Source organism: Dreissena polymorpha, chromosome 4 (assembly GCF_020536995.1).
Source record: "Dreissena polymorpha isolate Duluth1 chromosome 4, UMN_Dpol_1.0, whole genome shotgun sequence".
Classification (NCBI taxonomy): domain Eukaryota; kingdom Metazoa; phylum Mollusca; class Bivalvia; order Myida; family Dreissenidae; genus Dreissena; species Dreissena polymorpha.
Window position 1 is genome coordinate 123,407,812 of NC_068358.1, and position 18,606 is coordinate 123,426,417.

Below are 18,606 nucleotides of genomic sequence, written 5' to 3' on the forward strand. Positions count from 1 at the left end.
TGGTGGTGGTGGGTGGTGGTGGTGGTGGTGGTGTGTAGTAGTAGTAGTAGTAGTAGTAGTAGTAGTAGTAGTAGTAGTAGTAGTAGTAGTAGTAGTATTAATAGTAGTTGAATGTATAGTAGTAGTAGTAGTAGTATTTGAAAGTAGTAGTATAGTAGTAGTAGTAGTAGTAGAAGTTAGTAGTAGGAAGAGTAGTCGTAGTAGTAGTAGAAGTTAGTAGTAGTTAGTAGTAGTAGTTAGTAGTAAGTAGTAGTAGTGTAGTGGTAGAGTAGTGGTAGTAGTTTCGTCGTAGTAGTAGTAGTAGTAGTAGTAGTAGTGGTAAAAGTAGTTTAGTAGTAGTAGTGGCCGTAGTAGTAGAAGTGTAATGGTAGGGTGGTGGTGGTGGTGGTGGGGTGGTAGTGGTGGTGGTCGGGTGTGGTAGTGGTGGTATGGTAGTAGTACTAGTAGTGTAGTAGAAGTAAGTAGTAGTAGTAGTAGTAGTATTAGTAGTAGTAGTAGTATAGTAGTATTAGTAGTCGTAGTAGTAGTCGTAGTAGTAGTAGTAGTAGTAGTAGTAGTAGTAGTAGTAGTAGTAGAAGTAGTAGTAGTAGTAGTCGTAGTAGTAGAAGTAGTAGTAGTAGTAGTAGTAGTAGTAGTAGTAGTAGTAGTAGTAGTAGTAGTAGTAGTAGTAGCAGTAGCAGTAGCAGAAGCAGTAGCAGCATTACAAGACCAATACTTAAGAATGATCAAATGGGAAAAGGTAACCTAGCACTGGCAGTAAATATGGGGCTCATTTACAGGTCAGATTTGGAATCTCTGCTGTAAAATGAGATTTTGAATGAATTAAAGGGAGGAAAATCTGTAATAAAAAGAACATGCATAAACCGTAGTTGTTTCCCTTGTTTGAACCATGCTAAATCCTTACAAGTTTGGAAAGAATTGGATGAAAAATTTGGACTTTATTGCATAAACACCATTTTCTCAATTCAAGGGGAGGTAATTCTGTACTTCATGGACCAATAATGCTAATTTTTTGTAGGGTTTGTGTCCTCATTGATATAAAGACACTGTGCAAATTTGGAAAGGATCGGACAAAAAAAGTGGAAGATTTTTGAAAGTTTTCACAAAATAGGCAAAAACGAATAAACATGCAAAGTTCAACGAGCTCCTGCGGCCATGTTTTTTGACGAATCAAATTTCTTTGAACAACTTTTTCAGGGGAGCCTTCAAAGGTCATCCCTGTGAAATTTTTTGAAAATCTGATGAGCGGTTTCTGACAAGAAGATTTTTTAAGGTTTTTACCATATATGGTCATGGTGGCCATCTTGGTTATGTGATCAAATTTTTTTTAACAATTCTTTTGTCCCATGACCTAGGGATGCTCCACATGAAATTTAGTTGAAATTGGCTCAATGGTTTAGTAGAAGAAGATGTTAACAAATTGTTTACAGACAGACAGACAGACAGACGGACGGACGGACGGACGCCGGACGGTGAGTGATCACAATAGCTCACCCCGAGCTATCGCTCAGGTGAGCTAAAAAACACACAATATGTTGTTCAAATTAGCCAGTATCCTAATTTCAATCTTATTAAGAATCAAGAGACCTCCAGCATTCACTTCATATCTAAAAGAGGTATCAACCATGAACTGCAAGTGAATGTCACTATTTATGCTTGCGCAGGAGATCAGTGAGAACAAGACCGGCAGAGTACTCCCGCACATCAATCGTGGCCGTACCGTGGAAAAGAATGTTGGAGTAGATGGTCACATACTCGAAAAACGCAAACCAACTGTACACTGAAAAGCAAATCCAAATGGGATTGTGCATGAATCAAAATGCTTATAGCAAATTTAACCCATTTATGCCTAGTGGACTCTCCTATCCTTCTAAATTGGATCAATTTATTTCCAAAATTAGGAATGTCTTGTATATTTAGAATATTTCTTACAGAAATTCCTTTAAGCAAACAGCGCAGACCCTGATGAGACGCTGCATCATGCAGCGTCTCATCTGGGTCCACGCTGTTTGCCAACACCTTTTTTCTAGATGCTAGGCATAAATGGGTTAAATCTGTATACACACATATCAAAGTGATGCACACATATTTCAACATGAGGACATTGTTTGCTCAAATACATGATCAAAGAAATGAAATGCACTGAATGTTAAGGTCACAGTGGAATAATAGATATGGTTTCGTCTTGGTTAATGAATGCAGCAGAAGCATAGCTAATATTTGTTGTGAAAACTCTATGATGATGTCTTTTAGCTATTATGGTAACATGAAATCACACATGTAATATCTTTTTTAAAAGACAGTGTTAAAATTAATACTGATGTCTTTTTTCTCCAAAAGAACTACCTATAGCTATAAACAAGACTTTTCAACCTTTTGATTAATCAAACACCATGAACCATAATTTATTTGAGCTTAACTCAATCAGTATTATTTCCTGTACCTCAAACAAAGCGATCTTAGAGCACCTTGCATTGATTCTAGAATTGTTAAGCAAATAAACCAAATAAAAACTATCCGAATGTATACTGAAAGCACCCTTCATATAAACTGCACAGGCTAAAGTGCCTTCAATAATAATGAGCAACCTGCCCTTTTCAAATTTTAACTAAAGCACTGATTAATAAATAAATAACTGATAAAATGCTGTACAAAACAACAATTTTAAATTAATCCAAGTTTCATTTTCACCATAAACTGTTACAATAGCTGGTGCAAGAAAGCACGCTTGAGTACTTTCATCTTTGATGGTTAGTAACCTAATGTAATGACCACAACTGCATGTTTGAGTTTGGAAAATCTCTAGTAGTTAAAAAGTATATGAAACTTGAAGCTAAAAACTTATTATTTTAAACATATAAAAATGTCATCATGTAAAGAAAATAAATGTTCAAATGTTTACAAATAAATTTAGTTGAAGTAAGTCAGATTTGCAGTCACAATTCAGCTTTAAAGCTGCCAACACTCAAAATTAATCCACAACACCTTCATCCAAACATATTTTTATTTAGAAGAAAGCATTTTTTACTTTGAGTTACGATGACCTTGAATACACTGGCCCCAAATGTAATATCACCTTTGGTCTGAATGTAAGCTACTCTACCTACAAACAAGATGACAACACAATACCACCATCCAAACTAAATATCACACCTAATCAAGATAAGAATGTCATTAGGGTGTGTTAGCATGTGCTGTGTGTAATCAAATGCATGACATGGGAATTTTAGCAAACAGAATCGGAACGACTGTTTGGGATTTTCAATCGGTCTTTCATGACCCCGATCTGTCTAGGAACGACAAAACCGAAAAAAATATGATCCCTGGGTGGAAGCAATTAGATTTTAGAGCCAATGTAAAAAACCTTAACAAAATGTTAAGGTTTCAGCACGACGCGGACGGCGGACGAGCTGGCTATGACAATACCTTGGTCTCCGAAAACGCTGAGCTAAAAATAAAGTGTCGCTGTTTAGACTTACCATAGGGCTCACAGTATGCGTTGTGTCTGAAGTAGGAATAGAGTGCCAGTGAGAAACTGGCAATGTTTATCACAGCAAACAGCTTCTTGAGCATGTAAGACTTCCTGTCCTGAAAAATATGTGATATTAGGCTGAAATATATATGAGGTATGTAATGGGAAAACCACTCTTGTGTATGCAGACAAATCAAGTGTCACCCAAAATGAACCTGTGCCCATGGGGTGAACTTTTATGATGCGTACATGTACATCTGTTACCAGAGGATTTAAATCTCTGTGAAGTAAAAATTAAAAATATGAATTTTGCTGAAATTTTGCATAGTATCATACACAGTCTATTATGAAGCATATGATGCACACTTAAAGTTCATTTAAACATGGTTTTCTTTGACTATCATTAATCATTTTCACTTTTTTTTAATTTTTAAAACTGTCAGCAAAACAGCCACTATTCTTTCAATACTGTTATACCTTAGCATCAAAAAGCTTCCATTTCTAGTGAGTACGGACATTAACGTTTTAAACCTTTACCATTTAGATACATATTTTGACGCTTACACAAAATGTATGTAGTCCCTTAGAAAGTTAAATTTAATAAGATACTTTTCTGACTAGATTCAAGTTTTAAATGCTTCATTGTCAACCCTCAGATACTGATGAGCAGCAAACAGCATAAAACCTGAACAGACTGTGAGTTACTCGCAGGCTGTTCTGGTTTCATGCTGCTTGCACATAGCCATTTTTACTTTGCTTCTGAATGGGAAAGGGTTAATTGGGCTATGTTACCTCAGGATGTGTCCTGTTGCCCCATTTTGAGAGAACTATACTAAGTAGGAACACTAGCCAGGAACAAGCCATAAACAGCACAAAACTGTTTTCATGGATATCTGAAAAAAGCAATAGCAACGGACATTTCAACTATAGAATTATGTGTTTTAAGGGGGTTCAGTTGGTTAACTGGTAAATGACCAAACATTCACCTAAGCAAAAGTTTAAATATTCCATAAAAGATTTGTTTATTTTTTGTATCCATTCAAATATTATCTTGGCTTATAGTTTATTTGTTAAGTGTGTTGTTTTCAAAAGTATTTCAGTTAAACCACTGCAGCAAGTTACCAAACTCATGCTTGTTCTGGGTTAGCTGCTTGTCCATTACTAAGTGCACTTACTAATACCTCAAACAGCCAAACACTTAAAAACGCCCTACTTGAATCTGAGATAGGGGACACTAGGCAGCAGAAAGAATCTCATGACCAATCCAGACACAAGTAATGTTGCAAAGCCGGGGATCAAACCTGCCTTCCTTGGTTTTGTTGTCCAGCACTTTTCCAAGTTAGCTAGATAGCCACTTGGCTTGAACAAGAGCTGTCTCCATAGGATGACATATGCCCCCAAAAAACACTTTGATAGAAGTTATGAGAATTTTTCAAAACCTAAACGCAGATTTTGAAACCTAAACGCAGACCCTAAGTTAAAGGTCAAGGTCACAGCGGTCAAAATTTGTGTGCGTATGGAAAGGCCTTGTCCATAAACACATGTATACCAAATATGAAGGTTACATCTGAAGCAGCATAGAAGTTATGAGCATTTTTTGAAACCTTAACGCAAAGTGTGACGCACAGACAGATGGAAGGACGAACAGACAGACTATATCACTATAGACAGATCACTATATGCCCTCTATCGGGGACATAAAAAATTAAGAAATGAATATAATTCAGCTCATGGAAATTTCACATGTCAACTTTGATTGCATAATGATTTGGGCTAGTGGGATAACACTTGGTCATCTATGCCATTATAATATTTTTCTGACAATGTTTCTTCAACACAATCCTTTTTTTTTGATTGGATATTCATCTAGATTACCATGAAGGTTTTGTTTGAAAATGAAATAGAATTACGATTATATAGTACCAACAAAGTCTAGACAAAACACTTACTTCTGTTTTCAAGTGAAGACACACAAGTTAGAGTCACCAGCATGAGATTCTCAACCACGTGAAGGCCTATTGTTATCTTCACAAGCAATCCATATAAAGCCTGGCTTTTACCTGGAATGATAAGTGTTGAATATAATATGAAATATAATCACAGTAATTAATGAACATAAGCGTTGTCACTGTAAGAGCCATTTTCCCCGGAATCATAATTTTGACCATACATTGAAATGCCAACCATCAAAATTTGGCAAATCAAAGCAGTATTACTTACCGGTATTCATTTAGGTACAGAAAACTCAACGTTCTCTCTTGATCGTATATTACTTTTTATTACAATTAATTTTATACCAATAGCTATGCTTTGTTGAAGAAAATAAAAACAAAGCACAAAGTCTACATAAATACTTGTATATACTTATGGTACTTGTACTTTGAACTTCCTTTCAATGCCCTCTATCACTACATAAACTATAATTTGAATCCCTTAAATACATCCTTATTTATGGTCTACACAAGAAACATCACAATGATGGACAGAAGATTACTACATCATATGCTTCTCTTCAAGGGCAAAAACATTAGGCAAACTGACAGACATTTCCTTCGAATTCCAAAATTGTTTCGTATATATCGTCAAACTGTTTTACATTAAAATGAACACCCCTGTATTTAACTTAAGTTTAGCAAGATAAGTGAAAAGAATTACCATTTCATTTAGTATTACCATCTTTTATTGTGCAAAACTGATATCCCTTTTCAAGGTTAAAAAGGGTCTTTTTTTGCTATATTTTGGAAAAACAATGGATTGGAAATTTTGAAATGTTGCATTGCATTGAATTCTTCTTGTACAGAGGATAAAATAGTTTTCTCAGAAAATCTACAGAGCAAATTGGCCCTCTCATATTTCCTATACAAGCATACAGTGTCATATCAGGCCCGTACCCAGGCCATGGGCCCAGGGGCCCGGGCCCCCCCAGCTGGCTGTCGAATTATGATTTTTTGAAATAATGGGCCCACTGCAATTTTTTCTCTCCTGAAAGGGCTCACAGTACACTTTCCCTCAATACAAAACAGCAGCTATGTTTTATTGTCCCTGATAAACAAGGGGATTAGCGCTCGCAAATTGAGATAAGCCCCTAGGCAATGTTTTCTTATCGCCATGTAAACACATCCCCGATCAGTCCCCCATTGTGATCCAGAATGCTTCATCTATAGATGGCTGATGTAACATGAATTTTGATTAGTCAATGAAAGAATAGTAGCAAATGAAAGACGTAGACTATGGTCTGATTATTGCTGAGGCAGGTTTTTTTCCTTCTTTGAGAATTCCCTATCCCCTACACGTATATACCTTTTTTACATTGCGAATGGGGCTCTGAAATTAAACGGGAACAGAAACACTGACAAAGGTATTAAAACTGAGTATTTATAATTTTTGAAAGGAAATCACTGAAAAAGACTACGGATAGATAGTTAACATGTTTGTTGAAAAGAAAAACAGATGAATAAATTTGTCGAGCAACAGAAAAATAATATAAGAATTTGGCAGAATTCAGTATTTAAAATAATTGAGTACCGAGAATTGAGTAATGTCAGCCTATTAATGGTTAATTGGTAAAAAAAATAAGTAAAATTGAAACAACAAATCAATCTCATTATATAATTTAACCTGATCCAGCGTAGAAAAATATTGTATTATTAAATTATCTGTTGCCTTGAATTTGTTGGAAAACAGAAAAATATGTTAAATTGATTATTTAAGACTTTCATTATTTCCCCCAAAAATAAGGTGTTTCGCGCAATTTTTTCCCTTAAAAAAGGCAAGGTCTTTCCCAACAATCAGATAAAAAAACAACTTTATTGATTAAAAAAGACGTTGTTGATATTTGTGAAAAAAAAATGTTGGAAGCAATTAGAGAGGTGATATTGATAATCGTCATTAGTTTAAACTTGTAAGTTTCATAAATCTTAAGCTTTTAATATTGTTGTGAATTCACACCAATGTTTAAAGCTTAAGACTTTCGAAAGGTGCTGATTAACTTGTTATATTCCATAAATTAATATCACAAAATAAGGTTTGTATAAGCATTACAATTACCTTGCAAAGTGCCATATTCAAAAAACGAATATATATATATATATATATATATATATATATATATATATATATATAATAAAAGTAAAAACACGTGTCTGGGATTTTAAATATATATTGATTGATTTAAAAATATTTATTGATTTATGACGTTATCTCCATGACATTTTGACGTTGTAATATATTGTATTATGCCCTAATGAGCTATGCGAAACGCGTTGGCTAAATCAATATATATTTAAAATCCCAGACACGTGTTTTTACTTTTATTATATAATATTCACAATCTGGATTATTACATTTTACTTATATAACTATATATATATATATATATATATATATATATATATATATATATATATATATATATATATATATATATATATATATATATGGAGGGGTGACCCCTACCAAACCCTCCCCGGTTGGGCCCCCCCAGTCAAAAAATCCTGGGTACGGGCCTGCATATTGTCCCATGCTCCAGAGTCATGGTACCAATTTTTGGTTAGAAAGTTCATAACCCTTTGCTGCCAAAAAAATCATAAAAAATATAATTTTCAAAGAAATCCATCCAAACAAAAAGAAAATGCCTTCTTAACCCTTTGCATGCTGGGAAATTTATCGTCTGCTAAAATGTTGTCTGCTGAATTTCTAAAATTAGCAGCTTCTTCGATTTTTTTCAAAGAATACTACCAGAATAGCAAACAGTTTGGATCCTGATGAGACGCCACGTTCTGTGGCATCTCATCTGGATCCAAACTGTTTGCAAAGGCCTTCAAAATTCGGTTCCCGCACTGAAAGGGTTAAACCTATAATAGTATTCCTGCAAGCATTTTACATCAATTACATGTATTTATGTTTGAACAAATCATTGGTTCATGCTATCCAGAACACCAGATAAGCTTTTCTACTCGAGGGCAGTTTACCCCCTGAGCTATTTGTCTGATGGTATTTTACTTTCTGACCCTCTGCTTAAAGGGAATCGGAGATTTGTAAAAGGTAGTTTCTTTTTAGCTACAGTCAAAGTGACCTTTGAAATATATTTTTATTAAGGGTGTTAGTGGATCCGATTCCATATTTTGTATCTGGACATCTGTTTGTGATATCTGGATACCATCCCGATAACTGTATAGATCAGCATTATAAGACAAAAGTGTACCGGAAATCATATTCGTATATTCTTTTGATAAAGTTTGTTCGTAAATAACTGTATATAAAAAGGTCCCTTCTAATGATTTTTTAATGATCAAAATATAGAAGTCCAAAACCTATGACAGGTGTAGAACTACAGTTTTCACAAAATTCCAATATGCAACATCCGGAGATGGCTCCTGTCAGCATATACATAAACATGACGTATTAAACACATTGTGAATGGCGTTCATAAAAAGCGTTTGTCGTAATAAAATTTATTTTTATAATAAAGGGAGCATATTCCATCAAATACACATCTTTAAGTTTATTGCAATAAATAATCTTATGTGCGTACCATGTAATCAAGGCTGTTAATAATATTAATCAAACCAAAATTAATTTCAAGTTTGTGTGTAATAAGTTGTAATTGTCTAGTATAATGAATGCATGCTTATGCCTTATATATAATAAACAAGGAGTATTGTGTTGTTATTATTTTAAATAAATGTGATTGTATTTATAATGAAAAACTTGAGCTGATCAAGTAAATACATTATTTTAAGGCAGATTTGTTTCTCTAAATATACCTTTGTAACGATTCAATGTTGACCACTCCAGTTCCCACTCTATAACTTTCTTAATCCTCAGGCTACTATATAGTACCCCATAATTATAATTACTAAAAGATATTTAGCAAATTAAAATAGACATTTCCTCAAATAGCTGTTGTATCTTGAGCAACCTATACATGTGCCTACCTACTTGGACCTGCATGTACCAATTATACCAGGCAGCTGCAAACATGAACCTTGGTGCTGCATGCAGAGCGATAAAGATCCGCCAGATATAACACTGTGGACAGCGACTGATGCATGCACTCACAGTGGGAAGGATGTTGCGAACCTGCACACAATAAAAAGTATAGCAAAACAAAGTGAAATGGACACTTATTTTTAATAGACTTTATGCATTACTGTATTTCAATAACAAATATTGAATGTAAAATATCAGTTCCCATACTGTATCAAGAACTATTGATTTAAACATGATAATCCCATTAGTCTTATGGTGCCGTTGTACTTAGTTATCCTGGAATCAAGTAAGTTAAACATTCATTGGTAACTTTCTTGAAGAGCTCAAAATATGAGCATATCATATATTTGTATATAATTGAAAGAAAAACTTCGTTTAGTTTCGTTTGCAATACATGTTTGTCTAAGAAATAACTATCACGAGAATACAAGTGAACAATGTTACTTATTGTAGTAGTCTTTTATCCGAATTCCGACAGTCCGAAAGCACTTACATTACAGTGTGTCGCGGTAGAACCCTTAAAGTCATACACTATGGAGTAAGCTATCGCAATAAACGTGGCAAGACCGGGCAATCCCATAGTAAAATATCCCAAATGCGATGCTTTTACGTAGCAAAGTGTATTTTTCTCCATATTTGTTCGAGAGCGCTGTTGCTATTTTGATAATTGTCGGCCCTTACGTAGGTTACATACAGCTATATTTGTATGATGCGTAATAGCATTAAACTAAGAACGCCTGTGTATTTCGCAGTTTGTGAGGTCCATCCGCACCACGGAGCGTATATATAGAGTCCGTGTTCCGCACACGAGGCTGAATTATGTGAGAAGCCGTAATTTACTAGAATCACGAAAGCTGGAATAAAATTAATTATATCTGAAATTTCCTGACATTCCGACGTTATTGAAATATTTTCTATTGTCTTGTGTGTTGTGTGTGAGGGTGGGTGTGGGTGGGGGGGGGGATGCGACAAACACAATAAATCACTTACGCCATTACCTTGTAGAGAACCATGATCAATTACCGGTAGATGAGAAGCGAAAAAAAACTTGGCGACTGGCTATTACACAAACATGTCAACGTGGAATCTGCGGTCCCCTACGGCTGGGTCTTTGTAGCGAGTGCCTTCATACTTTTAAGTGTAAACAATACACGTGAACGCATCATGTTTATATGTATGCACTTAAGAATGTCCATGTTCACATTAAATTAAAGTGTACCAAAACTGCTCTTAAGTTTCACGTGCCCGCGCATTGTCGCATAGTCATTTAGAACATTGCAGTGAATGGGAGACAGGAAACATACACGGACATATTTAATGACCATTCTAGTACAGCCATAAATGGAATGCTACTTAACTGTCGCAGCACGAGCAGTAACTAACATGCACTTGCTACATAAAGATAAATAACACCTTATAGACAGTATTCAGTCATGTCCCTGGCTATAGTCCGTTCTACTGGAGCGAATGCAGGGCTGTCTGAAGTCTTAATAAAACATTACGCCAGAGAAGTGCGGCCAGCCATGAGGCGTCTGTTATGTACGTCGAACAACATTTATGATAATACTGATATGTGCATCTTTATATGTGCATATGAGTTGTGGACTCATACGGGCCAGCATGAATTAATGTTTCAAAATGTATGAATGCGTGATAGCACAAATGAGGTCTCTGCAGTGTGTTTGCCAAAAACACCAGTAAGAACCATACACGGATTTACTCGCTTCGAACCAGTCTCGCAGCCAATATCATTAAACTAAATACCAATATATTATTGGTAGGTTCGTATCAATAAATTATCAAAGCTGTTAATTTGGAAGTCAATTAAAATGCTTTATTCAACGACGCGTTTAATTATTATTTTCAGCGCCCCCGCCGACAAATTGAATAGCGCGGAATTGTATTGATAAACCATATTTATTGATAATTATTCACTGTTTAACAACTTGATCATCACGAAAGTGAAAATTAACATTTTTTGTCAACTTAATTTCATGCCGTGTCAGTATATTATATATCATAATGAAATGCCATTTATATTTTTAATGTCATAATTATGACATTTTGTTTGTAGTATTGTTCTGTGAGGAAAACGACGTTTTATAGATATTATAATTATGTCTCCATTTACAACACCAACTGGGGCATTAATGAAGTCTGAATCATGTTTCATAACTACAGGACGGGTTCACTGCACACGCTAATCTGTATGACAGGGTCAAACAAAAGAAAGAGAACAGTGTCAACTGATAGTCACAACGTTTACAAACTGAAAGTGATATCTACTAAACCACCAATTATATTTTTCCATCGGTCGCATAACAAAACATTCACGTAAAGCATACTTTATTCACCCAATCATGCATATGTCTGTGCACCTCTTCCCCTTTTTATAAATTTAATGTCGCCTCATCTATAATAATTGCATAATTGTTGAATTGGGATTTTTTTTTTAATTCATTTTCAAGCCCAGTAGGTCTCACGGTTTATGTTATCTCTAATAATGCATAAATTTGAGTGTCTTGGTTCAAATCATGGATCTTTCCCATTAAATTTCATTTGAGAATGAGTTTCTGTCGACAGGAAAATATTTAATTATTTATATTCATTGTTTCCTATTCAACACCCAATAACACTATACTTAAACATGATTTCAAACTTTCTGTTTTCATAACATTTGTTTGCGATTCGTTCGACGGAATTTTAACTCATCAGTTCCGTGTAGTTTGAAATAGTATTTATTTTAATTTCAAATATTCAAGAGTTGTTATCTAGATTTGCAACCGTGTTCTTTAATTTAATTTAAGCGTTTTTAACAAATATGATTCGTAAATTGTTAAAAAGCAATATTTAGATAACATATTTAAGACGTTTTTTGCACCAACAATTAATATTACTTAAAGTTATCCAGATAACAAACACTTTTTAATATATACGTTGTAAGTCATGCAGTTGGAAATAGAAGTTATTATTTGCAATAATATTTTGTTTGATTTAAAGTTTCTTTTCAATTTAATCTGATTTTTTGCTATATCAAGTCTGTCGAGTGACAATATTGATGAATGTCTGTATAAACCTCACAGGAGTAAGAAAAACAAAGTCGCAAAATATTTGTTTTCGCATTTTAAGACTGTAACTTGCTAAAATAGCAAAATGAACATTTAATGTAAACTTATTATGTTTGTCTAATGAGCGTGGACAAAACGCACAATAAAATAAAGCAACTGAATTACAAAAGTGATTTATTGGCATACCAATTTTAATGACATACTGAAATCAGAAATTGATTTATGATTTAAAAAGAAAGCACCTCTAGGTGTCTGGAAGAACGTAACTGTCGGTAGCAGACGACACAATAAGAATTCTCGTTCAAATCACGGATGTATCAGTGGCGTGGCATTCTCTTTTAAGACAGACGTAATGTTTTAAAATCGCGAGTGCCGGCCGATGTCAGCGTGTGTTTCAGCTACCAACAGCCACTTTGCTGATCACCAAATAGGAATCTTAAAGATATCAGAAGGTACATTTTTTTGTAGATTGAATTGAATACTGGGAAGGAAGGGGGGTGGGGGGTAAAAAGTATGTTTAACGTATATATATATATATTTTTAACGAATATGTTGAGATGAACAGAACTAATTATAACCACGTTATTTTAAACTCGTTAGATTACATGCAAAGTAAGCCTTAAAACAACATCAACATTATATAATCATATTTAAAAGGAATTATTTATCAGATTGGAACAATCATGTTCGTTAATATGGAATTACAATGTTTACATATTTTGTTAAATTAATTTTACCTAATATAAGTAATGATAAACGAGGTACCGATATATACATTAATCCTTGTTATTGTTGAATACGCAGTACACTTAATGCATGGCATGACCGCATTTTGTTTTTGTCAAACGAGGGATATATCAGTTTTATTTCTTGAGTAACGTTCAGTATTGCATTACATTTAGTGATTAACACCGAACACCTTTAGTAATACGATACCTCTTACAATACGTGCACATATATCGCATGATGTAAGTTGAGAATTACCAAGTTCACAGCGTTTGATTAAGTTGTTTGATGCTATTATTTTCTAATAAAAAATTCCCGCCACCAATCTTTATCTAGAATCTGCTATAGCTTTGAACATCCAGCAATACTCCATCGGTCCGTTATCGGGAACAATATCCATCCGATATAGTTTTGTTCATCCAGTCATATGAATCGATATATTTTCGATATAGTTTTGTGCAGCCAGCAATTCTACATGGGCACGTAATATTGGCTATGTATTTTATATGAGCGGCATCACCTGAGTCATATTTCATATAGTCATATTTTTCATAATGTTTTACAGTCATTTTTAATAATTATAAAATGGGCTTGTGAAGAAATACAATTCTCAATTTTTAAACTAACCCAACTTTTATAATGGGCGGTAGTTACTTGGATATATGTTGTTGTTTTTTCCTTGAATATTGGGAGGAATCTAGCCAATTTTAGTTAATCGCGAAAACTTCGGACAAAATGCTGTTATTAGTTATTGATGATATATATATACTTATACTACACATACAACATATTAATAGCGTAACGCCATTATGGATTTATTGAAGCAGAGTTGTATCTGTTTGATACAGTCGCGTCCAACTCTCATTTATCGGCACGTTATCACCTATCGATATCTATCCGATATGGTTGTGTCCAGCCCGCATTCCTATATTCGCCTGTCATCGGTAACTATGTTTATCCGATAAAGTTCTGTGTTCATCCAGCAATCATCCCTAGTTATATCTGTCGGCTATTGTTGCTTTGTTTCGTCCAGAATTCTTATGTGGATCCGTCAATGTTAATGATATCAATCCGATGCAGTGTTTTAGGGTTGTATATTATGTTTTTCATGTATTCAAATCAATGTATTCTAGCTTCCTTATTTTAGAATGGAATTTGTTGAAATTTGGACTCAGGCTAATTTAATACATATCTTATACTTTATATAAATTTATTTGAAACTGATCAACATTTAAATATCAAACATAACAAATTAAAAAAATCACTGCACAAGTAAAATTCTCGAAATCGAACACCGTACAATAATAGTGTGAAAAGTAAAACATAAATTCACACGTTTTAATGACCGACCGGCTTGCAACATTGCTCCTGAATATTCAAACGAGCCATATGGTTTTCTTAATTAATGTTATGTTTTCCTGGTGTAAAAACCCACCTAGAATGATGAAATTGAAATTAAATTGGAATTATATAGCGTTGCACTACACTTGGTGACTTTTCTAACGCAACATTTTTCAAACTTAACTACATCAGTTATGATTACATTTTTTTATTTAAAATTGTACTTGTTATCATTTGACTACAGTACATTGTATGTGCAAGCAAGCGATAAAATCATTAATCCGCGACGATCGGACGCTTTAACAAATGGGGGAAGGCAGCCTGCAACATGCCGATTGCGCGGTTGCGCTCCTGAATTTTTATACGTTACATACTGATTTTTAAATTATTTTTATTTTTTCCTGGTGTTTCAACCCACCTTCAATGAAGAAATTGAAATAAAATTAGAATCATTAGGCATTTCACCATTTCCACTTGCAAAACGATGAAACCACACCTACCCCACGTGCAAAAGCGTCCGATTGTCATGGATGAATGATTGTGTCGCTATCTTTCACAAAATATAGTCAAATAATCACATGCGCAATTTAAAATCTAAATGTACACTCATTACTGAGATACTCGAGTTTTAATAGTGTTGCGTTAGAAAAGTCTCCAAGTGTATATGAATTTGCAAGTGCAGGCATCACGTTAAACTACAGTATACTTGACTAACCTATTTTACCTACAATAATGCAAATGCAGTTTTAATTTATTGAATACGTCTGCTTAAATCTTTCAGTGCTGGAACCGAATTTTGAAAGCCTTTGCAAACAGTTTGGATCCAGATGAGACGCCACAGAACGTGGCGTCTCATCAGGATCCAAACTGTTTGCTATTCTGATAGTATTCTTTGGGAAAAAAATCGAAGAAAATGCTTATTTTCAGAAATTCAGCAGACGTCATTTTAGCGGACGACAAATTTCCCAGCATGCAAAGGGTTAAACCAAATAAGTTTCTTCTTTGTGCAACAAGTGCTGTGGACTTTTTGGTTTTCGTAAACGTTACTCCCATAATTACGTACTAGTAAATGGATATGGAAATCATTGGGAAGCGGCATAGAAGTATAACATTTAGTTTACGAAATGAAAGGTCAAAACAATCATCTTTCAACACAATGGGTAAATAGTTATTGATATTGTAGCAATTTGATTTAACTCGAAAGCCGTGACAGAGATATCTCTATAAACTGTCCATTATTATGTTCTCACCGACTTCAAACACACCGAATAAGAATTCTAACTGCTGAAATCTATAATAAGTGTCAGTTGATAACCCGATAAGATAAAAATACTTTTTTCGGCAAATTTGTTGATCTGTAAAGATCAAATGTGACAATTTTACTTTGTATTTTGTCAATTTAAGCAACTTATTTGATTCATTAAATTGCGATGATTGTATTGCGTGCGCTTGAGCATTTTAATATAATTTGTGCCATACAATCAATTAAACAAATCCAACTGTTCAATTGGTATAAATTAAACGCGATTTTCAAAAGCTCATCTTTTTTGTGGACCAAAGATTTAGTGCAATTACAATCCCATCACTGTTGCATTTATAAAACCATGAAATGCCGACCACGAATCCAATCGCGAAATATTAAGCGTGGGATATATTGTTTTTGATCGCCTGTTTCCCTCGTCTATTCTCGATTCTTTCGTTCGTCCGTCAGTCATCGCAAATTCAACCACACAAAATCGTCGTAAGTTCTTGAAAGATATTCCTGTGAACCCCGTCGTGAGAAAATGGGTATTATGCCATAAGCGGCCAGCGTATCTCGAGACCCTGTCCGTTTAAGTCAACTGTATATTATATACAATGACACCACTACGTGCTAAAGAGTCATGCAAAGGTGCTTGGTCTCATAAGCGCACATAATGATTCTTTGTAAGAGAATTCGGTATCAAAGGCATATCTGGAGCTACTCTGTTCTTATATGCCATAATATGCTCCATTCTGCGCGCTTATATGGTGGTTTAAATGTGTTTATGTCTCCAGTCTGGTCAATCGCACATTCTCGGCCCTTTCCGTCAAACATCGGATAAGTGATTATTGATAATCTGCGATGGGTACCGAATGCAGTCTGGTCAGTCTGGATATTGAAAGTAACAGAACGCTTGTTAGAATTTCCCTTAAAAAATGTTGAAAACATTCACATAAAACTGTTCGGTATTTTTTTTAGTATATGATGCATAACCACAAAAAAGCAATCTTTTTAAAGTGAAATCTTCATTGTCGCTCAATCTGTTGCCCATGTAAGGATCTAACGAAATCTCGTAAACGTACCCAATCGTTTGATATTTCAATGTTATCGCACAGGTGGTTAGCGTGTGGCTATGATATTTATTAATGAAAACATCATTTTGAATGATAAATTATCATATTATAACGAGATATCAACTTTTCTGAAAAAAAAATCACTATCAAATATATATATAACAAGGTATCCAACTCGAAATAACCCGAAAACGGGATGCATCGTTTTGAACAGCCATTACTTCATCAATTTTGCAGCGATTTTCACGATCTTGGTCTTATTCAACGCATAAATGAATTTCCTTTCTGGAAATGTATATGTCTTGCAATAATTTTACAAATACTGGGTCATCTTTTAAGAAATAACACGATACACAAATCGCGTAACCCAGTTAACATCGATCAGACCGTATTTATGACTGAAATCTTCACGGATTAATGGGCATTTTCCCTGCAAAGTTCACGGACCTCCGTACCATAATTAAATAAAACGTATGAAAAAACATTCTTACCGTGCTTGCCGTTGCATTATGCATCAAAACTAACTGTCCAGCGCATTTTGAAACCTTTGTTTACATACATTTCAACTAACTGACATTTTAAATACACGAGTGATTTCATTGGTCCAATGCGAAGGTGTGTCTTTACAAATGGAGATTTCATTCATAAATACGGTCTGATCGATGTTAACTGGGTCAAGCGAATTGTGTATCGCGTTATTTCTCAAATTTTGACCCAGCATGTGTAGAAATATAACAAGATATATACATTTCGAGAAAGGAAATTCATTTTTTGCGTTGAATAAGACCTACCGGTAGTTCATGAAAATCGCTGAAAAATTGATGAAGTAATGGCTGTTCAAAACGACGCACCCCGTTTTCGGATGATTTTGAGTTGGATACCTAGTTATATATATATATATATATATATATATATATATATATATATATATATATATATATATATATATATATATATATATATATTTGATAGTGAATTTTTTTTCAGAAAAGTTGATTTTTCGTTATAATATGATAATTTACCATCAAAAAATGATGTTTTCACTAATTAATATCATTGCCACACGCTAACCACCTGTGTGTTACCGCAGGTGTCCGTGTTTGTTTGTTTTCAAAACAAGCGTCATTGAAAGGACATTTATCCTTGACGAATAAAATAAACAACAGCGTATACCAACGATTTTGAATACGCCAATTTCATTGGTATTGAAAGTTGATTTGGACCAGCACACATAACGTGACACATTTGTCATTAGAACAAGTCAGCAGTTTGGAGATTGTTGTTAAATCAGATTGCAAAACAAACATCAAGTTGTTGATAAAAAATTTTATGGAGTATGTTTTGATATTTGATTTGTGTCGTCCACCTGCAGATCTCCTGGACCACCATTGTTTTTTCCTCCTGAAGACGAAATACTTTTAATAAATCTGTCCTTATAATGCCATTTCATGCATGAATAGTGCACTCATTATTTAGTTGGCGACATGTATAAAAAGCTCGGCTTGACTGTTTTTTAATTATAAACTAGTATAAATACAATTACATTTACCACCAAAAATGTGGGCTTTATTAGCTGCTTGTCGTGGTTTATTGTTGTTCGCTTGCGAATAACTAATGTTAGTGGTATGCATTGCAAGTCGGTCTGCTCTTAACTACGCCAAGAACGATAACCACCGCATCTGTCTGTATATA

At 34.3% G+C, this 18,606-nt stretch overlaps 1 protein-coding gene across 1 annotated transcript; it reads right to left on the reverse strand.

Annotated features, from left to right (window-relative positions):
* Positions 1-580: 580 nt before the first annotated feature.
* LOC127878984 (post-GPI attachment to proteins factor 2-like) lies at positions 581-10,134 on the reverse strand. Its single transcript, XM_052425567.1, has 6 exons — positions 9,957-10,134; positions 9,409-9,553; positions 5,422-5,532; positions 4,265-4,365; positions 3,480-3,588; positions 581-1,780 (listed from the first exon to the last, which is right to left on the reverse strand). The coding sequence occupies exons 1-6, from the start codon at positions 10,095-10,097 to the stop codon at positions 1,647-1,649; spliced, it is 741 nt and encodes a 246-aa protein (XP_052281527.1). The 5' UTR covers positions 10,098-10,134; the 3' UTR covers positions 581-1,646.
* Positions 10,135-18,606: the final 8,472 nt, after the last annotated feature.

Bases quoted from the DNA above. Each gene is read 5' to 3' on its own strand.
- LOC127878984 (XM_052425567.1), bottom strand. From the start codon at position 10,097: ATGGAGAAAAATACACTTTGCTACGTAAAAGCATCGCATTTGGGATAT. The intron at 5,533-9,408 runs GTAGGCACATGT...TTATCATTCCAG, and splicing joins GTACATGCAGGTCCAAGTAG to GTAAAAGCCAGGCTTTATAT. The intron at 4,366-5,421 runs GTAAGTGTTTTG...TGCTTTTTTCAG, and splicing joins GTCTTCACTTGAAAACAGAA to ATATCCATGAAAACAGTTTT.